This window comes from Tyto alba, unplaced genomic scaffold (genome assembly GCF_018691265.1).
Source record: "Tyto alba isolate M040663 unplaced genomic scaffold, T.alba_DEE_v4.0 Super-Scaffold_7, whole genome shotgun sequence".
In the NCBI taxonomy this organism is placed as follows: domain Eukaryota; kingdom Metazoa; phylum Chordata; class Aves; order Strigiformes; family Tytonidae; genus Tyto; species Tyto alba.
The window spans coordinates 13,867,783-13,890,900 of NW_024881328.1; the positions used below are offsets into that span (position 1 = coordinate 13,867,783).

A 23,118-nucleotide genomic window follows, 5' to 3' on the forward strand; every position below is an offset into this window, starting at 1 on the left:
GAGATTATCTGTGCACACAAATACTTAGATTCAAGAAATATGTATGCAGAATTTGTTAAGAGCAACAGACTTTTGGCAGTAGCAACAGCTGCGATACGTGTGTACGTGTGCTTACTTGGAAAAGAAACCCAACCCAAAGACCTATATACAGTGAGTGGTTGGCTGACTTCCCTGTATGACTCTTTCTTCTTATGTTACTCATTCTCTTTGTTAATGTTGTTTTTTTATGCATAGGCTAGAATGTTGTGGAAAAATACCTGCAAGCACAATTCCTAACCATTCGTCATGGCTTCACTTTGGGGTTTAGATCAGACACATCTAAATCCCGCTCTGTAGTTATGTGCTCCACGTTCTCATGATGGCCGTCTTCCAGATCTGTGGGTCTGGAACGTGACTGATGTGCTCTGGGGTTTTTTGCTGAACTGCACTGGGTTTGGGACTTGTTACAAATGAGTTTTGTCATGCATCGTGTTTACGGTCATGGGGGAGAGGGCGGGAGCTACAGACGGAGGCGTCGCTGTGGGGCTTGCACTGTATCTGTTACGCATTCATATACAGTGTCATTTCCCTGTCACTATGAAACACCTTTACCGGTAGCGGTCACACGCATCCCCCTTGGATTGTGGCATTTTCTGTCTCGGGTTAAATGTGTGTTAATCCTGTGGGTGTTGCCATTCCTTCTACTTGCAGCTTCTCGACGTCATTCCAGGTCCACTAGTGCTCTCTCCACTGCTGATTCTGTTGGGCAGTCAGGTGAACAAGCGCTAACTGCATGAATCCGCTTCTTATACATAGTCTTGTTTTACACCATCTTAACATGTGCCGTCATGTGCATCAGCCAGCACTTGGCATGTGCTTCTCACCGCTGTGGGGCTTTCTGTTCTGTTTTTTGTTCAACATGGCTTTTTGTTTTGAATTTCATTTATTGGATGTTTTTAATTTTATGTATTTTAGGAACATTGTGAACAGTGTTTAAACAAAGGGTGATCCAGGGCTTTCTCAATTCTCCTGTAAATTGGATCAGTTGTGCAGCATGGGCTAAATTCTGACTGATGCAGCAACTTCTGTTTATATTTCCTCTTTAGCAGTGTAGCAGTTCCCAGTGCCTAGGACTGGATCCCAGTGGGTTTCATCCCATTTATTACTAAGTATTCTGGACTCCTGTCTCTGTTAATGAAAGTTCTTTGTGGGATCCTCTCCAAAATACAGAAGAGCAGCAAGAATTAAGCACCTGATGACCTTTCAAAATGAAATTTGGAGCATAACACATACTGATCCATCCTTCATATAATTCTGAAGGCCTTGTCCAAAGTACATGGAAGTTGTTGATAAAACGCTTCCCTTAATTTCTCAGGGATTTGCATCAGGAGACTAATGTTTACATATAATGAGAAAAAGCTGCAGATTTGAGTTGCTTCTTCCCCACCCCTGTGCTGGATTCACAGTTGTGGAGAACCTGTAACTCCCTTTGAAATCAGGATATTTCACTGAGAGTCTTAAAAAGAAATGAATGAGGTCTGCTAGCTTTGGGACAATGGAGCCTTAATTGTGGGGACAAAGATGATCTAGAAGATGAGGGCCTCAGTGTTTTATTGGAGGCTAAAAGTGTAAAAGGAATTTGTTATACTGAAGGTTATTTAATTAACCCCCTTCAGGTAGGGAGTGAAAAATACTCTGTTTCTCATAAGCATAGTTAAATGGCTGTCACTTAATTAAAACTCTCAAAACATTTCCCTTATCAGGTTACAGAATCAGGTTACATTTCAGCAGAAATGATGCAAGCTGATTTGACTGGCATTTTTCAAAGTAACAATTTGAGTTTTTGTTTAACAAAAATAATGGAAAATATTTAAAATAGCTCAGTTGTAATACAGATGCAAGCTTTGTTTGCATTCAGCTTCCTGTGATATTCACTTCATGCTTGGCTCCTCAGGTTTAGTACAAAGCAAAATCAAATTCTGTATGGTTACCTGTGTCCTAAAGCAGGTCAAACATCTTCCTAAAAATGGCAAAGTCAGGCCAAAAATGGTGCTTGGGAATTTTCACCAAGTTTGTAACAAGTATAGTGAATCTAGCCAGGGAGACAAGAGAATGTGGCCAGAGCCTCTTCTACTTATTTCTTGCCCAGTAACATTTGGCTTACCTGTACTGATTATTCCTAGAGCCAGATGTGTTCCCAGCCCCATATTAGAGATATGCCAAGGTCTCTCCTAAGGCCTAACTTCTGCACTCAGGTATGGCAACAGTGTTTTGGGGAGAAGCCCATAGTGACTTGGGTGTTATGTATTTAAGGATCACTGAAAGAAGCATTTCAGAAAACTCCTGATAGCTAGCCGTGGAGACAGATAAAAGCCAGCATGGCACACTGTATTTAATTTGTTAAAAAAACCTCAATTTTATTTCTTTATGCTGGGTATTTAAACTGATCTACAACTGAATTACTTTGTCATTCTGTTCTTCATTTAAAAAAAAAACACCACTATCTTCCCTTTTCTAATGTAATACTAAATTTATGTGAAAACAAATGACAGTGGTATTTTTTGATGCTATGATATTTCAAAAGTTAAAGCCAAATTCTGATCTCAGTAATACTTAAGTAATATCATTGAGTTGGGTTTAATTATAAAACTGAGTCCAGAACTTGTCTCAACATTTACAGCCCCTGTACTGTACCAGATATCATTTACACTTAGGAAAACACTTGTCTTCTTTATATCTTTGTAGTGTATATCTCTGTAGTAGTGACTTTAGTTTCAATCAGACCTAATGCATTATCATCTTCTCTGTGCTTCTGTTAAGAGTGTACAGATCTTTCCATTTTAGGGATGAAGTACTGTTTCACCTAAATACTTGAAATCATTCTTCAACCCAAGTGCATTAAAAAAGGGGATAGTAATAACACATACAACTTTTATTTCTTTGTGAAATGTCATGATTTGATTACTTTTTGGCAGTAGTTCTAAGAAGTTTGTTTATTTTTTTTTTCCCTTGTAATGTGTTTTGTAGAAAATGTGCTTTTGTTGTAAATCAGAAATGTCTTGTCTGGGTATGTAACTGAGAAATAGTAAATTTTGATAGATAACACTTCTATTTGAAATAAATACTAGTCCTTAGGTGGTGTTTTTGTTTTTTTTTTTTTTTTTTCTCAAAATACTTCAGATTTAAAAAAATCTTCCCTATTTCCCCTCAGTGGATTAAGCTCTGTCACACTCAGGTAAAGTTCTGGAATTAGGACAGTAGACTGCAAACTTCAGTCTCTGATTTAAATTATGTATCTCAGTGTGAGCTAATTCCTTAAAAGATATTTCAGTAGAGTAGGATTTTAAAGGAGAAAGCAATGTAGTTTTGGGATAAGTGCAGTGTTTTTCCCTCAAAATACAGTAAGCTGCTGAATATCATCTTTGGCCTCAGATTTGTGGAAATCCACAATATAGTTACACATTTTGATAAGCAGTATTTTTAGTCTGTTAAATTATAGATGAGCTAACAAAAAGACCTTTGTGACTTGATTCCTATCTTGCTGCTTGATGACTGCCACCAATGTGGATGGGCCTATTAAATGGGTTCATGCAGCTTGATTCACACACCACTGAATTTGTTGGCAAAACTCTTATTGGCACATGTGGATGCAGGGGACAGAGGTATAAGGTAGGTCCCAGGAGGGATATTTCCAGTCCTTCTTGAGCAAAGACAAGCCCACATGGGAACAAAAACTTAAAATGTCAAACCCAATCTCTTTCTGCTTATATTCTGGAGCCAGGATCCCAGTAATACAGTATCTGATCTACTCCCATATAGGACTGTGCTTCCAGAGCCTAGCCAGTGATAAGCAAGTCACCGATTCTGTCATATTCCTGCTGACATGCTTTTCTGAATTTGGCCTTTGCCCAAAGAAACGAATTTCAGTAACTTTTTCGGTAGACTGGGCAAGTGATAAAGTAAGCTAATTAGTATTAGGAGTGTAAATGGCATTTTAGACTCAGTCCTATTGCTTTGGATGTGACTGAGGGCTTTGCCGTCAAATTCAAAGGGAGAAAGATGATACTGTTTCATCAAAAATATCAATTTTGATCAGTCATAGAACTTTTAAATGACATTTAAACTGCTTCTCAGGACTAGTAATAAAACAATAATTGGAGTCACTTCACAAGCAAATAATAAACCTTATTTTTATACTGTGGGGCATAGAGGAATATTCTACTGGTTAATCAAGCCTTGAGACATAAAATGGGCTAATCTGGTGCTGCTAGTCTTGCATCCTTGTCTGAGAAAAAGCTGCAGGATGGATGAGTGCTCAGGTATTAACATGTTCTGACACTGGGCATGATTCTGTCTCTGAAGTTAATGAGAAGCTTTCTCTTGATCTCTGAGTGTGATAGATTGGGACCAGCATGTCTGCCCCTGACATTAAAATAAAACTTATAACTACTTCTGTGTAAAAAGAAACACAAAATAGATACCCTGCTGCCCAGCTTAAAAAAAAATAAATAATAATAATAATAAAAAAAAAAGTAGTTGTTGCCCTGAGGATCCAAAATTGTCTCTGGGGCCCAACAAACAATAGTTTATTTCTTACTCTAATGGCAAACTCTCTAGGGTTGTGGATAAAAGAGCGTTTAATGGAAAAGCACTGTGAGTTCCCAGAGCCTGAGGGGAGAGCTGTTCGGGCACCTGATTAGGATTCCAAGTGAATGTGAATTCATTTAACAATCCCTTTCAATGTTGTCTTTTGTGCAGACCGGTTTGGACTCGGACAGCCAGGCAGGATGCCTGCTTCTGTGAATGCCATGCGAGTCCTGAGCACAAGCACAGACCTGGAGGCTGCTGTGGCCGATGCACTGGTAAGAGGAAAAATGCAAAATGCTTCCGACACCAGAAAGTGGCTTGAAGTTACCTGTACGTACATTCTCCTCTTTCTAAAAAGCTTTGTTCTGATTGTGCCAGTGCCTGATGCTGTAGAGTTAGTTACCTTTGCTGTTTTGTCTTTGGGTATATTGGCAGAAGCATTTGTTTCCCTATTCTGTGTTAGTTCTCCACAATTGTTATCAAACAGACCGCTGTGGCTCGGTGCTCGAGCTGCAAGATGGGCTGAATCATCTGTTTGTTTTTCACTTGGCTGTCAGAGGATGTACATGGCACTGTGGGGGTGCTCGGCACCCATGGGGTGAGGCATTTCCATCAATCCCATTACCTGCATGAGGACTTTCTCAGAAAAACAGAGTGTTCTCTGTTAGTGTCGATTCCTGATCAGGTTTCAACAAGAACCGAGAATTTCACAAGTTCCTGCCCTGTATTATTTGCACCTGGCTGGAGACTCGGATCAGCTCATAACTTGGCTTGCCTGTAATCGGTATCATCTCATGCAGTTAAATTGAAGCGTATTTGTCTAGTCTGCTGCTAGTACTTTCAAACATTCAGTGCATTTCCAAGTAAATTTATTCTCATTTTTAAAAATTTTATTGTCCTGTATAATCTTACTGTACTATAATATCTCTTGGCTAAAACCCAGAAAGTGTTTTCTGCTCTTGAGAAGACAAATTTTACGATAAACCTTTGGATTTACCTTGAGTATTTGGGGGAGAGAGGACGTAGAGAGGCAGGAGCAATTATTATACTATGTTAGCTGAGTGCCAGTGTACCTTGGGACTTCTCCAGCTCTAGACCTGAGCTGAGGCAAGGATTTCCTGATGCATTTTGAGACAGATATCTCAGATCCCTCTTTATGGAGGATGAACCATGTCCCCAGAGTTTGTGATACATGTCCTTTTTCCATTTCCTAGTTAACTTTCCCTAAGGACGGCTAACATTTTCCTTTTTATATTTGATTATCACTCAGCTCATGTCATCTCCATTTCTAGATGATTGTTAAAGTACTCCTAAAGAAATGTCACTTACAAAATCTACCTTTCCATTAAAAAAAAAGTATTTGTGAATAATATAAATTAAGACAGTATATAATAGATGGCACTGTTGCACGTAGTAGGCTGAATCATTAGTGGGCATTTTCATTACCAAATACAGTAGATTGTGAGCCAATTTCTGCTTTCAGCACCTCAAATTTGCCACCAGAGGAGTTCAGGGCATAATTATAGGGGATGATTCCCCTGTGTAGATGAAATCAGGCTGTATCCCTGAATGTGAGCATTTGCTGAATACAGGTTTCTTGAGGGAGGGAAGGGTCACAGTGTTTCAGTTCACTGCTGATCACTAAGATCTCTTTGGGTATGAGTTTTTATCTTCAGCTAGATTTACAGAGTTCTCTTTTAAATATTCCAGTCTTTTAAACTAAATAATATTATACTGGACTGTTAAAATCTTAAAGGGTTGAGCACTTAAAAGGGAAATCCTTAAGTCTTAAAGGGGAAATCCTTAAGTCTAGCTGGAAACTAAGCGGTGCTGCTGACTTGGTTGATCAATCTGAATTTGTATGGCTTTAGGGGATGCAACGTGATCTCGTCGTCCCCTTCTTTCCCACCACCACAATTTGCTCTTTTTCTTGTTTGTCTTTTCATAACAGGCAATTTATAAGCTCTGTTCAGGTTCCTTTTGAGAGAGTAATGTGATGCCAGCTTTTACCCAGCAGCCTTGTTTTTCAGAGGAGTATTCTTTTCCCTGTAGTAGGAAATGAAAAGAACTTCTCCAAAGATGGGTTCAGCCAAGTACTCAGTTTAAATAAAACACAGTGGGTCATTTTGTGACCTATACTCCCTCTGTACAATTCCCGTTGGATCTGCTGCTGCTGTTTGAGAGCTGGACTTGACCTAACCCCACAGTGTCTATACAGGGAATCAGTGCTCGGATCTGTTAGAAGAACTCAGAGGATGATGGAAACCTTGGTGTTAAATAAAACCTTTAAGCCATAGGTGTCAGCCAGGGGGTCTTAAAAGAAGCTAAACTTCAAAAAAAGCATGGTGTAAGAACTGCGGGTTGAAAGAGAACTCGGTTAAGTGAAGTTGATTAAATGTGCTGTACTGTAGATAGTGGTTTCCTGGCATCAGAATTTCTTTCTTACACTCTAAAGTCAAATGCTACTAATAATATATGGGAAAATAAATCATTACCAAAAAATCTGGATATCTTCCAGAGCAGTGTTTCTGAAAAGTAAGCGAAGAGGTGCTGTATATAGAGCTGTCATTAAAAAACATATTAACAGATAATCTCACTTCCAAGCTCCCTAATGGAAATTGTAGGCTATACAAGTAGTGCAACAGTTAGGAGATAAAGTCAGGCGTTATTATACCCACTTTTATTTTGCTTAAACTGTATTTTTTTTAATTTGCTAAGACACATTTGCTATACATTTTTGTTGCAAAAACAAACCCTACATAAGCTTCTGACATAATTCTCTATGCTTTTTCCCACCCTTCAATATTTTCCTGCCTACAGCTCTTAGGAGACTCCAGGAGCAAGGTACTAGTGCTTTCTTGACTTTTTATTTCATTTTCCAACTTTCCCTACCCTGTTGCTAACGCCCATGATACTGCACTTGAGTTAATTTCTACGCTTCAATCCTGCAGTCCTAGTGGAAGCAAAAATCTGCTGGCTTCACAAGTCCAAGAACTGCAGGACTGGACACTGGAAGGAATTCTGTAGCAATCACTTTAGAATATAGATGATCTTTTTCTCGTACATTGTCTAATCAATCCTGTTCTCTTAAGGTTCATTTAAGAGTTTGTTTTGTAGTATAGCATACAATTTGTTTTGCTACCATAATTTTTTTAATATCCCTTCTGTAAGGATTGAGCTTGTGAAATATGTATGTAAGGGGATCAGGTCCTCTAATGCCATGCTATGGAGATGAGTGGAATTTGAGTACTCGAGTGCCTTAGCAGCCTCTGGAAAAATCCTAGCTCAAACTATCAGATAAATTGTCATCTCCTATATCCTAGTGCATTTCTAGAGTCACTTCATTATAAATATCAAAGTGACTGTGCATGCCAGCACAGATTCCTTCACCTCTTTCTTCTTTATCTTTACTTTTTTCCTTGAAGTAGAGATTGTATCATCGTAGAATCTATAACAATGGAACTGACCATTTTTGTCTATAAAACAACATATGCTTTCATTACCAGTAGCTAATTCCACTGGGCAAAAGCATCTTGCTTTCATGCTGGGGAAGGCAGGCCCTGCTCACTTTGGTCACTCGAATAGTCTCATTGAAATCAATGGCATCTGTCTTGCTCTACTGCGAGAGGTAAGCAGGCAGTGCTTGGTGACGCCTTTAAAACACTTATGTCACTATAACAATAGCGTTAGTCTTTCTTTTAGTGATTATGGATAGATTGTTTTTCTTTTGGCATTAACGTAACTATATATAATTTACTAAGTCTGAGTTTCCCCTATTCCAGAAAAAGCCAGTGAGAAGAAGGTATGAACCCTATGGGATGTACTCCGATGACGATGCTAACAGCGATGCATCAAGTGCTTGCTCGGAGCGCTCCTATGGTTCCAGGAATGGGGGCATTCCGCACTACCTGCGGCAGACTGAAGATGTGGCCGAGGTCCTGAACCACTGTGCCAGCTCCAACTGGTCTGAAAGGAAAGAAGGGCTCATAGGTCTTCAGAACTTACTGAAAAGCCAGCGGACACTGAGGTGACCTTGATAGTTTTATAGTGTCAGTCTTTCATGAGAGATAGTTATAGTCAGAAATCTGTAATATGTACCTGCATTATGGAGTCAGATAGTATATTTCACAGCTGTGAAGGCTCTGTCTCCACAATGTGGGACTTCTGGAAAAATTTCTGCTGTGTCATCAGTGTAATTTGTTTTAAATTTGTAGTAGTAATGTAGAAAGGACTCAGGTAAGCATTCTATCTTCTCTTAGCCTTCCTCTGTCATGTGAAGATTTCCAATAATAGGTGCTTGTTGCATCACAGTGAGGTTTCCCACAATGATGGTATTGTAAATGCATTCAAAGGGTGGTACTGTTTTTACAGTAGTCTGTTTTAACCTTACTTTTTTTTTTTTTTCCCTAGCAACGTAGTGGGTGAAGCAAACACTCACTGAGCTTACTCCAAAATGACTCAGGGTGTGTGTGTTTAAAAGATGAGATCAGATGATGTTCTCAGTTTGTTGGGTATACTTTGACTCTTTATGAAGACTGTGTTAGGAGTAATTATAGGTATTACTTGTAACTCTTGAAAAATCTTATATCAGAAACTGAAGTCTCCTTTAAATGGTGTGGTTTATAATGTAGAGGGAAGTTTCTTAGGGCAATAGAGTAGGTGTACCAACTCTGAAACTTTGCTTATGGTAGGAGAGGCAGACCTTTTTCCCTTGTTGAAAGCCACATAAACCCTTCAAACACCTTTGGCATGTCACACATTAAAACAGATCTTAAAATTACACAACAGTCATGTGAAAACTTCATATGGCCAAAGGTCACATTAAAGTCAAGTGGCTCTCAGGCCATAGGCTTTTCACCCTTAGTTTATGGTAAAAGCGTTTGAAAAAAAGCTGTTTATCCCTTGGCTCCTTTGAAGATAACATTTACAAATAGCTGCAATGTTTTTATTTTTCTGTTATGAATATTATGTACTTAAATTATGACCAAGTTTATGAGTGGTTGTTCTATGGTTTATAGCCTACCTACTTGGATTTGCGCAATTGTTTCCATTTTAAAAGGCCATAACGCTGGCTGAGAGTATTTGATGGTTCATGTTAACAGGCTGAATGAAAATATACTGAGAGCAGGCCTGGAAAGGTTGTTCTCTTGCCATCATAAAGATATTCTAGCACTTCACATGATGCGGTACAGTCCTTAAGTGGCAAGTGCTACAGGTCTTTGATAATGAATAGTTAGAGTCTCTAGATCAGAGGAGCTTTTTGATGTGGTCTATTTACATATCTTCTAAAAGATACTTCCCTCATGTATGCTGTCTTTTTTTTTTTTTTTTTTTTTAACAATCTGGAAAAACTGTGGCACCTCATATACTTGTATGAAAAAATTGGGTGATACTTTGATTTTGCTGCAAAGGTGTGTGAGGATTATAACCAAGGTTTTGAGTGCTGTTGGGGAGGAAATGCTGAGAAGGTTGGCTGATGGGCTATTTATCCAGATCAGTAGCTCTTAGCAGAAATGCCAGTAGAATTAAACTATTGTTTTCAACCCTGCTGGTTGCAGTGTTTGGACTGTACTGCTGTCACTAGTTCCTCAAGCTAGCAAGTTTTCTTAGCTTTGATCTTGAATAATTTATAAACCTGCCTCAGAAACTACAAGCCTGCAGAGTAATTTTTTTAATTTGATACTGGTTTTAGTTCTCTAGATTATATTTCATTTTGGTTTGCTTTAGTCTGCTTCCTCCTTGGTTTAGAGTTGATCTGGTGCCTGTTCTAATGATTAGATTTTATCATCCTGTTTGTTCCCACGGCATCTTGCAGAACATCATCAAGGTCATTAGTCTAAGGGACAAGTCTGTCTGTCTTCTAATTAAACCTGATATCTTGTGTTGTGGTATAACAAGTTTAATAAAAGGCAGTGATGTGGCTAGGTTTTCTTTAGAAATGAAAGAGGTGGCTGATCCTATATTAGCTGGGATTTGCATAGCCGTAAAGATGTGCATGCAAAGTGGTGTGATGCTTACCTATCCTCTTTGTTTCATACATCTTCATGTGGCCTAGTTCTCTAAGGGCTCCCCATAAGGTCTTCTAAATAAAACAAGGCCAACAAATCCCTTAAGGAAATGTTCTTCCACTGCCTGATCCAGTTTAGTACTTGCATTGTTAACCTTGGGTCCATGAGGTTTTGGAGACAGACACGCTTATACTTGCTGTCTTCATGTAACCTTTGTCCAGAAAGAAAATTCATTAGAGTAATAAACAAGGGTTCATTCAGGGAGCTGCAATCTGCATGAAATCAGGAGAGTGTTGCAGAGTAGTCATTTTGAGACTGTACAGTCTCATCCTGAATGAAGCTGACAGCTTCCTGTGGCATCGTTGCAAAGTCTTTTTCCTCTACATCAGGCTCTTAAGACCATTGTTTTTGTGCTTTTAAAATGTGATCGGCCTTTCATGCATAGGTTTATTTGAAAAAATGTCCTGTGTGTTGTGGTTTAACCCCAGCTGCCGTCTAAGCCCCACACAGCCGTTCGCTCACTCCCCCTCCATGAGACGGGGAAGAGAATCAGAAGAGTAAAAGTGAGAGAACTCATGGGTTGAGATAAAGACAGTGTAGTAGGTAATGCAAAAGCCACACACGCAAGCAAGGCAAAATAAAATTCGTTCACCACTTCCCATGGGCAGGCAGGTGCTCAGCCATGCCCAGGACAGCTGGGCTCCATCATGCCTAACAGTGACTTTGGGAAGAAAAATGCCATTGCTCCAAAAGTCTTCCCCTTCCTTTTTCTTTCCCAGCTTTATATGCTGAGCATGACATCATATGGTACGGAATATCTCTTAGGTCAGTTGGGGTCAGCAGTCCTGGCTGTGTCCCCTCCCAGCTTCTAGTGCATCCCCAGCCTCCTCCTGGTTGGGGTGGTGTGAGAGGCAGAAAAGGCCTTGACTCTGTGTAAGCACTGCTCAGCAGTAATGAAAACATCCCTGTATTATCAACACTGTTTTCAGCACAAATCTGAAACATAGCCCCATACTAGCCACTGTGAAGAAAATTAACTCTATCCCAGCCCAAACCAGCACACTGTGTTACTTATAAACAAGCTGACATTTTTTTTGTTTAAGCAAGGTATAGACTGCTAGCATATTCTGTCCTGTTCTTTTAAGCTTATTTTGAGAGAGAGAGGGAGGGATGTGTTGCTAGACTGTAGAACTAATGTCTTTCTGGAAAGAGAGTACCTGTAGTCCAGTTTCTAAATGGCTGTTTTCTGAGCAATCCATGTGTGTTTCACTGGTTCCTCTGGTTTCATAGTAGTTGTCAAAAATACCTAATTGCATCCATAGCATGTGGGAAATATTACCTAACTGTCTTGCTCTGTTTTTGTTTGCACAGTAAACAAGCAAAACTTCTGCATTCTTTGGCAGTTTGCCTTGCAGGAAAACTAAGACTTGTATTTTCAGTACATTGCAAATAGGAGCTGTGGCACCACCCAGTTCTGCATTTGACTCAGTATCGTATGAAAGGGACCCATGCATTGTTCTTTCCCTGGCCCCCCACCCCCCCCAGCATAAAAAGGTCATTACTGAGCACCTAATAATCCCTTCCTAGTAGAACTTAGATTGTACTTTGATTCAATTATCTTCTATCTTACTAGGTTGCCCACTTGTTAATCTTTCTTCCATTTCTATGTATTTGTCTCCTCAATGTGCCTGCTCTCAGACTTTGGAGTCAATTCTGGTATCTCTTAATAGTGTGTGATTCTAGGCTGGTTTTACTGAAGCAACTGAGAATTGGACCAAAACACTCATGATCAGTGTGTATTCAAACAGCATGAAAGTTCTGAGTTTAGTTGAAAATTTGAATTCCCTCACACAAAGACTTGAGAAACATATTCCTAGGCTGCAAAAGACCTATGTTTAAGTCAGTCAGCAATCTTGATGCAGGCAGAAAGTACATGCCTCCCAAATGTGCATGTTTCAAGTTGTCTTCTGCAGTCCAGAATACAGAAGAAAACAGAAGCAGCAGAAAATACAAGTGTCTGTCTTACGATTTTAAAAAAAAGTGTTCATTAGCTTTCTTGATGTAAGACTGGTGATCCCAGCAGTTAAACTGGAATGCCAGTTAAGGCTTTGCCTAGACACAGAGTTTTCAGAAGTGTGACTTAAGTAACATTTAAATAAAGAAGGTTAGATCTTTCAGCTGTTAATTAGCTTTTTTGCTGCAACTAAAGCTTTAGCACTAATACCATGTTTTATTTATGTATTTTAGCCGAGTCGAGTTAAAAAGGCTATGTGAAATATTTACTCGCATGTTTGCTGACCCTCACAGCAAGGTAAGATCACAAAGACTTGGCTCTCTCTCTTATGTTACCATGTGTGCACATTTGACACTGTTCCAAGATGAATGTTTTGTATTTCTACCCCTGCCATCTGCTGGGGGAAACTGGCATTTATAAATCTTTATTTTTATGAATTTTACAGTGAAGGGATGTGTCTCAGTCTCTCTTACGTTGCTAGGAGCTGGTTACTCTGTGCTTCCCAAGGAGCAGCCTAATGCCTTTCAGATGTCAGCTCCTGGCATAGGAAGTTCAGTTCTATCTGTACTTCTCCTGGGAGTGCCTTGGTTATTCACAGTAGAGTAAGGTCCGTGAAGGGAAACGAGCTATAGTTCATCATCATGGTCACTGCGGTTTGTGTATTGTATACACCTGGGAGCAGTATGGGGTCTCACTGTTCTGGATCTATAATTAGAGTTTTTAATATAGCTACTTCGCCTTTTTTTATAACAATGACCTTTGTATTTAAAGGCTGTGGCATGAATTTATAGCCATCTCTTAAAAAGAAGCAGGCTAGGGATTGGGAAGGTTGAGCCCACAGGCATGTTCAGACCCAGTGGTCTTTTGTCAACAGGTAAGCGGTAGCAGGGAGAGGGGTAGAAGGGAGTTTTAAGCCCTTTCCTGAGGAGGTTTGCTGGTTGAGGGCAACCAGTAATGGCTGGGTAAAAACATCTGCTGTTGGGTTAAATACAGTTTGAGAAAGAATAAGTTGTATAAATATTTGTACTTCAGACCACTTGGTAAACCAGTTTTAGTAAATGGTTGTCAGGTGGAAATCCCCTGAGCAGGCATAGTTCCCTGTCCCAGGTCTTGCTCAAAGTGTGCATTTTTGGCTGGAGTTATAGGTTGGACCAGCTTTTTCCCACAGACCTAACTGAGTGTGGCAGTTCCTACCTGTAAGGTCTTCATGTTTTGGTTCTCAGAGGTTCAGTATGTGTTGCGGAAAGGGTGAAGGTGAATTTCTGAGTAAAGTGAGGGTTTATTGCACACTGGACTCAAGTACGTCCTCTATGGCAGCAGTGATCTGTCATCTGTACTGCTTTTTAGGATTACTGCTATGAACGCCTTAGTTGTGGTGTTAAACATATGTAAACTTCGTTACATATAAATGTGTTGCTTTCATGACTGAGGAGACTGGATCTGATCCAAGATATATAATGTTTTAAGTAACTCCACTGAGAAGAGATGGTGTATTAAGAAAATGTAAACTTTCAATGAATGCATCTTTTATCTGTTGACAATCTGCATCTGAACAACCAGTCTTGATCACTATGTGTGCTAACGAGTGGTTTGTTTTGTTGCATGGCCTGCTTTGCTGTGGAATTCACAACAGAGAGTAAGTGTATTCTACCCCCTTCTTTCATTTGTTTCATGTGGTATTTTAATATGACACATTTTAGATGTGTCTTGTGTGATTATTTTTTTTCAGAGCAATGTAGTCACTAAAATCATTCATTCATGAAACTGTCTATAACAAAATCATCTTGAAACTGAGATTGTAACCCCCTTCCCATTGATTATTTTTATTCAAAGCACCATATTCCTTTTTGTGACACTTATTTTTGTTTATAGGTCTTCAGCATGTTTCTGGAAACCCTGGTTGATTTCATCATCATTCATAAAGATGACCTGCAGGACTGGCTTTTTGTTCTTCTGACCCAGTTGCTAAAGAAAATGGGAGCAGATTTGCTGGGGTCTGTGCAGGCAAAAGTTCAAAAAGCTCTAGATGTCACCAGGTAGAGTACTCTGATGGCAAATGTTATGGAGGCTTTTGCAGGATTCCAGGAAGGCGTCTGATGAACATTTTATTAACCAAACAGTGCTGTATATTTTGAGGGCTCAATCTTGATGAATATCAGAATAAAGGAGAACAAAGTTATGTCACAATATTTCAATCACTGGATTAAAAAGGCCTGTCTATTTTCTAAATATATAACTTTAAAGCATAGCATTTAAAATGTGTAACTGACTAATTTTGTTAATTTGATTTTTTTGGTGTGCATGTGCTTGGATATCAATTTTCTTTTTGATTGATGGAAAAAAAAATATTTGCAGTATTCAGAGTATGAATGGTGCTTTACCACAAAATGCAAATAATCTTTCCGGTTATTCAAACAGCAATTAATGGTAATGTCAGGATAAGATCTTGAATGCTACTGCAGTGTGTGCACCAATTCTGTAGTCCATGTCCTTTTCTAATAATGGCCGGCACAGGATATTGTTACAATAAAGTTCAGCTCATCCTGGAAATAGAATAATTTAAAAAAACCCACAGTAGTAGTAATCCGGGAGAAAATAGGATAGAGTAGAAAAAAAGAGGAGAGAAATCAAAACCAGGCATGAACACTAAGGACAAGATAAACCAAGGTGCTACTAGAGATAAGGGAACAAAGCACAGCCTCAAATGAAGGAGGAATGGAGTGGTGTGCCAAATGCTGTGTAAGTGTACAGAGAGCAGATAGTGTAACAGTGTATAAATGTATCGGTGTAGCCATCTTCTCTGGTATTAAATCAATAATCAGGTAATCATTACGCTAGGAGTTTCTCTGATTAATGGTGAAGTTAAGAAGAGGAAGAGCATGAAAGGTGTTGAAATCTGTTGTGTAAGCTTTAATGTATCAAGTTAATTTAGTCCTGAAAATTTATGTTGCATTACATTTTTGCCTTTGTTTTTTTTGCACAGGGATTCTTTTCCATTTGATCAACAGTTTAACATTTTGATGAGGTTTATTGTAGATCAGACCCAAACACCAAATCTGAAGGTCAGTATCAGAAGCCTTTTTACTAAAGCGTCATCGTGGTTGTTTCAGTTTGCCATGTCAGCCGTACTGTAAGGCATAGAATTCATGATAAGATAAGTAATTGTAAGTACCTGCTTGATATAGAAATTATATCGGCAACTTTAACTCTCTTGTTCTCTATTTTAAAAAATCTAAATATGTTTAAAATAGGGCCCTGCAACTCATCACAAGTCAATATGAGCTGGGCTTTAAGCACGCTGGAACCTATTAAAGTTTAGAGGTGGAAAATTCCTCTTCACTCTGGTCTTAGTGGGATGACAGCTTGGCTGTGCAGGACAGAAGGGACCACACCCTGTCTCAGGGGCTGGGAAGTTGGGACCCTAGGCACACCTTAACAAGCACTTGTTGCATAGATCAGACATAACACATGTAGGGTTTGGAGAAAAAAACATCAGAGCTTTCTGTTACTGAATCCTCCCAAAGGGATACTGTTGTGCAGACTCTTTTTCAATAGGTTGCTGTTTCAAGGCTATAGGAACACTGTAAACTCTGGAAGTCATACACATTTGTCTTCCAGAGACGGGAATACACAGGATGCCAAATGACTCAAGTGTTCTTTCTTCAGTCTCTCAAATTTTGGAACTTTTGAGACTCCAGCATCATCAGACATTTGGTTTGAGGCCAAAAGCTATGGTTTGGCATATAGAACAATAACCACTGGTGGAAACAGTGTGGTGGAGTACTGATTTGCTTATGCAAAAGCAGACATATGTATTTCAAGAGCCAGTTCTGATACACCATTCCAGACTCCTACTGCACAAAATTTATCCTGGGTAGAAAGTTGCTCTTGATTTTTGAAACCTGACATAGAGACATGTCACTGATACTTTTTTTCTCCCCCCATGTGACATAAGTCTTGTCAATCTGCAGTGGTATCTGTTTATTATGGAATAAATCCATCTTTACCAGTTCATAAGCTTAACAAATCCTTTTTCACTTCTCAGGTGAAAGTTGCTATCCTGAAGTATATTGAGTCCTTGGCAAGACAGATGGATCCAACAGACTTTGTGAACTCCAGTGAGACAAGACTTGCTGTGTCTAGAATTATAACTTGGACAACAGAACCAAAGAGCTCAGATGTGAGAAAGGTAAGCCGTGATGATGAAGTATTTGCAGTAATTATTCTTCTTAAACAAAACCAACAACAACGAAAAAACCAAACCCCACAAAACCAAAACAAACCAAAAAGTCATAAAGGTAATGGAAAAATTCAGTGATTAGATTCTAATTTTAAAAATTGATTTTGCATACCTTACTGTCCAATCCAAATTGCCAAGTCAGTAAAGACACATTTCTGAAGCATGTCTTCATGTGTTTTTTTTCTTGTAGGTACTTAGCCATGTCACTTTAACTGCTATTACCATGCATAAAGAAATCATAGTTTGAAAATGTGCTTTTTCTTAGGCAGTCTGGAAATATCTCTAGGTTTTTCTTTGTTTAGGTGAAGGCTCTGTGCTTTGTAGACTTAAATGAAATCTAGCACAACTCTGTGTTAGAATATTGTTAAAAGAAAGTAAACAAATCAGTAAGCTGCCAGGGGCTCTCAACTCTTTTATTTTAAGAGCTGTGTGTTTATCTCAACCTGGAAAAAAATGACACATTTAGGTCAGGCCTGGGTAATAGTTACCTTGTTCTTTATTTTGCTCTAGATGCAAGTGTCAGGCAAGCTAAAATGGGGCAGATAGTGATACTCATCTTTCCCAAGAGAAAAGTGAGACTTAGTTTTACCTACCTGACATCTGTAACACAATTTAAAATTACCTTCTCTTCCCAGCCCAGATGTAAAAATAGAATCCAGTTAAAGGCTCTGAAATGTCCTTGGATTTAAAAACAAAACAGAACTTCAAGCATTTCAGAATGTAAAAATTGTATGAGACTTTTACATTCTACATGCTATTAAAACGTTGAATTACTGCTAGAATAACATTGTTTTATAACTTTGGAAATAAGAGAACTATTTTTGTTATTAGTGGTTATTTGATTCTGATGGAAAGATCTCTAGGTATCAAAGGTGCTGCAACTGCAGCATTATCTGATAGCTGACACAAGGCTTCAAAGAAGCTTTTTGGGTTCATGCTGTTTGCTTGCTGGCATATAGATGATTTGATCTAGAGAAAAATGTCTCATCCTCTTTTCTGAAGATTTTCTGCAGGGTTCAATCCTGCCAGTGTGATTGAAATTTGCTTCTGCAAGATAGTCTGCCTCAGAGGGAAAGGGTGACTTTAAATCCTGGACTTAGATCTGGAATATGTGTTTCCATTTTGATGTGTCCATATGCAAAGTCAGAAGGAACTAAACAAGCAATGAAGCTGCTTCTCTACTGCAGTTCAAGTAAACCTCAGGCAGTTTAGTCTGCTGGTGGTCTGCAAGATACAGAAATATACATAAAAAAGAAAAATCTTTGCATATTGCTCAGCAGAAGAAATATTCCACCATTAGGGGTCATCATTGCTGCATGCAAAATTGAGTGGAGTATCTGCAGCAGCTGAAAAATTTGGCTGTGGGCTGTGAAGCTCTGGGATATGGGGAGCGGGTGTTCAGTGTGGTGTCCATCCTTCTGTCTGTTTCAAAGACGTGCAAAGCTCTGGCAAAACTTCCAGCAAACTCCACCTGAGCAAGTGCCTTGGAGCTGATGAGATTACTGACTCTAAATTCTTTTTATTTAAACCTGCATGTGACTTGGTTTTCCTCTGATACCTGTAGCTTTCAAATAAATTATTACACAGTTAAGCTAATTTAGCCTACTAAAAATGAATGCCTGGTGATCTTTTTCATCGTACAGTTGCTGTACTATGATTTTATTGAGAACCTAGTACAAACCTCAGGCTTTAGAAAAAACACTGCACCAAAGGATTTACAAGCAGTCATTGGCCATTATCTCTGTCAAGGCAGTAGTTAACAGACCTATAAATTCATTACGCAGTGACGAACTGGATTATCAAGGGCCAACTCAGACAGGTGAAATGTTCTGAAGAACACAGTTTAAAAATTGCCTTCCTTTTTTGGAGACTATAACTTGGGAAAAAAGTACCTTTATCAAGATGATTCATTTAAGCAGCAGAAGATTCTGCCCGTGTGGGAGGTATTACAGTGGTCTTCAGGATCTGAGGTTTTCTAAGTGAAAACCAGACCATGCATTGCAAACATTTTCACAACCTAAAAATGGAGATGGCACTTGAGATGATGGGGGGGAGGGAGAAGAGCCAGTTCAGTTTTCAAATGATCAAAGTGCTACATGAGGCCTGTAAAAAGTGTAAAATTAGGTAATTTTTCAATAGAATCTGGATTTGAGAACACCAGTGCAGTTAATTCAGCTCCTGCAAGCTGACAAGAGCACACTTCATTTTTGGTAGTGAGGAATCTTGTCTGGAGTAGTCCAGTCCACGTGTGCTCCTGAAGCTGTTTTGGTGGAACAGCAATGCAAGTGCTCAACTACTCGTGGAGGCAAGGACCTTCCGCAAGAAATGTAGTTCTGCAGCCAGTGTGGTTCTACTGAATGCTAACTTAATGCAAGTAGCATCTCTGTGTATGTGTGGCCATGTTATTCTGTCTGGATTTTACCTTTGAGCAGGTGCAGGTAAAACAAACTTGCTCATGATGGTGGTGAAGTATAGAAGTGACATCTGTCAGTGGGTAACGCATGTGGCTACTGTGTGCACATGGCAATTAATCATGCAGATCTGATCCTGTGGTAGCAATCAAGGGGTCTGTTCAATAAATGGATTATATTTTCAGTCCATAAGTGAGATAATCCTTTTATTAGTGATCATCTGTCTGTTACTACTCGTCCCTATGTGTAAAGGTCATGGAGGTCCCAGCCTTATAGTGTTAAGACACTGGAGAAAATAGCACAAAAAGTGGCATTTAGTCCAAAAAACTTTCAAACTCAATGATACATCTTTATTAATAAACTTTGCATATCCTTATGATGACTACGTGAGCACACTTAGCCTGTCTGACACCTGATTTGAACTGCAGATCATGTTTTATAGCTAGTGAAGTCAGAAGGAAACTTGGTCAAAGGAGACACTGTTGTGCATAAAACATAAGCTCTGTTATCACAAGAAAAACATGATGCACTTTGAGGAACATATAGTTGATATTACAGGGTGCCATTGACAAAATATCGTGACTCCCTCTCAGGGCAGAAACCACTTAAGTTACTGATAGTAGCCATGAGCTATGTACGGTCAAAATTATTGTCAAGCTTTGTTTACAATAAGGTGATCTGCAGTGTGTTACAGGTAAATATTTGTCTTGTTTTAAAGATTGTTAATACTTAGGGGTGTTTACCCTGCATTCAAGTTAAGATTTACTTCCTGCAAGCAGTGCTAGAAGAAAGGTGAAAGACATTTGTCCTCCGTGCTGAACAAAAGCCATTGGGTAGGAACAGGTCACGCAGCACTGGGTGGAGACCTGGCTGGGATGTGGTTCCAGTGCAAGGAGAGCACCTGTTGGTAATTTCTGCACATACAGCCATCAAGCTGCTTTTTCCCCAAGCAGTACATATCAATGGACAGGGCACAGATCAGGTTTTCAGATAACTGAGCTCTAATTTTGACTGCAGTAGCATATAACCTTGTGTGATGTACTTTACTTTCCTCTGCCTTGGTTTATTCCTCTGTAACAGGGTGTTAATTCTTATTTTTCTCTGGAAAATGTTTAAGCTCTGATGAAATCATTTTACAATTGCCACACATAAAAGTAACACAATGGGAATGCAAATACTGTGATGACTGGTCTGAGGACATTAAGTCAGTAACTTCGCCATGTTATCACTAATATTGCCAGCAAAGTTATTGTGCAATCCTTACGTAGGTAAAGTGCATATTGAATTTGGATGACAGACTCGGGCTCTGTGTGGAAAAATACTTTGATCTTGGAAAAGAGCCATCAGTTTGAGAATGGAAATAAGAATGAGGCTTCTGATTTGACTCTGGCCAAAGCCTAAAGAAGTCTTCTGTCCAAGGCTCAGGTGGATGGAAACTTTTATTAAATGTGAGTGCTCAGAATTTGAGGGGATGGTGTTGTCTGAGGGCACACAGCATTTTAGCTTGTGCAGGCTGAAGGGGAGCAAGGCCTTGTGAGGTGAAAGGCCAGTGACATTGCCTACTGTGTCATTAATCGGCTGAGCTCTGGTTGTAATGATAAATAACAAGACCTGTATTGCCTGATCATCATTTGAACTACTAGTCTCAGGGAAGAAATTTTTTTCTTTGTGTCAGATATCCTGACTGGCTTCTCTGTTGATGACACGTTTCTACAGTAGTTGTATTTTACAAGCCTGAATGCATTTTGACATGCTATGTGCAGCCTCGTATCACATATACATCATGTTTTGCCTTCAACTTACATAACTGGGAAAGCTTTTTCTTTCACCTGTCCCACTCAGTAGTGAGTTTGGCCAAGCTCTGTCCTGGAATACAGACAGTGGATGGGACTTGGTAAGATACCAGAACCATTTCAATGAATAAAAAAATCCCAGGAGAATACTTGTGTTACTGTGATTTGAATGAAGTCCCCCTCAGACTATCTAGGGGTAGGGCCCTTTTTGGATTGGCACCAGTGGTTTGCAGGTGAAATCTAGCGGTGTCCAAAGAAAACAAGTTTGGGATCAGATTTCTTTTCCTAAAACTGAGTAATTGGGAAACTGAGTTTCTGAGTTATACTGGAAGATGAAGAAGATTTCAGAGAGAAAGCTGCAGGTCAACAAATTCTTCATATTATCAAACAGCTAATGTGTTTACTTCTTTATTGAGAAATATTGATGTTATCACTTTGATAAGGAAATCATATCTATCAATAAAGCTCAGAGCATGTTTGGATAAAATATTGCTGGGATGTCTTTAGGAAGACCAGTGATAGACAGAAAAGCAAACACTGCTAAAGAAGTGAAATCAGGCTCCTTGGCAACATGATGCCAAGAGACTTCTATAAAATCTTCCCCGAAGCTTTAATTTTCCATCTAGCATCAAGTTGATTTCAGCAACTCTCGCACAGAAGCTTCACTGTTAAAGCAGTCCCAAAGACTCTTAGTGAGCTGAAATGGCATTGTTCATCTTCACCAGTGTTAGGCAATAAACACTGTTGATCGTGGCTTGTTACAGTATCAGTGGCAAAGAGGATGTTTGCAGAAATGTTTTTGAATGGCAATTTGTTTTAATATTCCCCAGTCACAGGCCCTTGCTTTTCTGGGTCAGAGGTTTCTCTAGCACTCTTGCAGTATTCCTACACCAGCTTTAAGTGTCTCATGGGTTCCATGAAGAGCCAAGTTACCAGAGAACCAGGCTTTAAGATTTCTTTTCAGACTTATGGAGTCTTAACGAGGACTGTTTCCATACTGTTGAGGTCAGCCTTTTAGACACAGGTTATTCCTAAAGAAGTCAAACAGCCTAAATGCACAGAGGCACTCTTTTCAGGCATTTAAACATAGTCAGTGTTAGGAAGAATAGTTTAATACATCAAAAAGGGCAGCTGGTGGACTTCAGTGTTTACTTGTTAGAACAAAAAGGATCTCCATGTCCTAGCTGTGTTTCCAAAACAGTAGCTGTCATTTTCTGTTTGTTTTGAATTTGGTGCTAGAGAGCTATGGGAGCCCAAATGTTTTTAGTGTACGCAGGGTAAGGAAAATGGCTTTTCCCAGTGTTAGTGGCCAGTAAATCATCGCATGCTGGTTGGAAACATGGTGCTCGAGTAGATTTCCTTAAACTTAATCTCTTCACTTTATAGATCCTTCCAATATCCTTTGAATTGAAGGCAGTTTGTAATATAAGCACATTCAGTTTGCTTGAAACAGGAAGAGCTAGTGCATCATAATACGAGATAAGAAATTGCTTCAGAGAATGTGTATACTCATGCTTATATTATGTATCTGCATAATATGTTTGTGTGTATGTGCCGTTTATATAAACACACACCTCTACATAGGTATAGGTGATGTATCTATTTTGAAGATCGAGATTAGAGATGGAATTTACCTGATGCATTGTACAGCCATCCAATAAATAGACCATAGAATGTTTTCTCTACACTGTGATGGATAAATCTGTCATACTTATTCCAACATTTCAAAACTCTATGCAGATTAAAGTACATGTTTCCATTACAAACCATTTTACTTCAGTAGCTTTTCTTCTTTCTTAGCTTATATGTGGGAACCTCCCCTTCAGAATTCAGACTTGCATCATCACAGGTTTATGATAGAAGTTTCTCAGTTGTTAATGAAATGTAAACTTTGTTTCTAGTCCTGCAACCTGTTTTTGCAACAAATGCCATTTTGTAAGGAGCAAAGTTACTCAGAGTAGCCTTCATCAGCTTTACTTCTGGGGTAACATCTGGCTCTCCAGAAATAATGAACATCTTTGCCATGGTCTTTGCTGTGCCCAGGTCACAAAACAACAGGATGCACAGGGAGTCATAATCTCTTGTT

The 23,118-nt window shown here is 39.2% G+C and overlaps 1 protein-coding gene across 24 annotated transcripts in view; it reads left to right on the forward strand.

Moving 5' to 3' along the window:
* CLASP1 (cytoplasmic linker associated protein 1) overlaps positions 1 to 23,118 on the forward strand; it is a 193,501-nt gene that overhangs the window by 131,042 nt on the left and 39,341 nt on the right. For 7 of the 24 annotated variants that reach the window (XM_033003530.2, XM_033003529.2, XM_033003532.2 and 4 more), the window contains 8 exons: positions 4,738 to 4,841; positions 7,387 to 7,410; positions 8,349 to 8,593; positions 12,822 to 12,885; positions 14,222 to 14,224; positions 14,461 to 14,624; positions 15,572 to 15,650; positions 16,634 to 16,777. In XM_033003530.2, coding sequence (XP_032859421.2) covers positions 4,738 to 4,841; positions 7,387 to 7,410; positions 8,349 to 8,593; positions 12,822 to 12,885; positions 14,222 to 14,224; positions 14,461 to 14,624; positions 15,572 to 15,650; positions 16,634 to 16,777 — 827 coding nt within the window. Of the gene's footprint in view, positions 1 to 690; positions 754 to 4,737; positions 4,897 to 7,386; positions 7,411 to 8,072; positions 8,195 to 8,348; positions 8,594 to 12,821; positions 12,886 to 14,221; positions 14,225 to 14,460; positions 14,625 to 15,571; positions 15,651 to 16,633; positions 16,778 to 23,118 lie in introns of all 24 variants that reach the window. The other 17 variants (XM_033003511.2, XM_042784366.1, XM_042784363.1 and 14 more) reach the window with 5 other exon arrangements.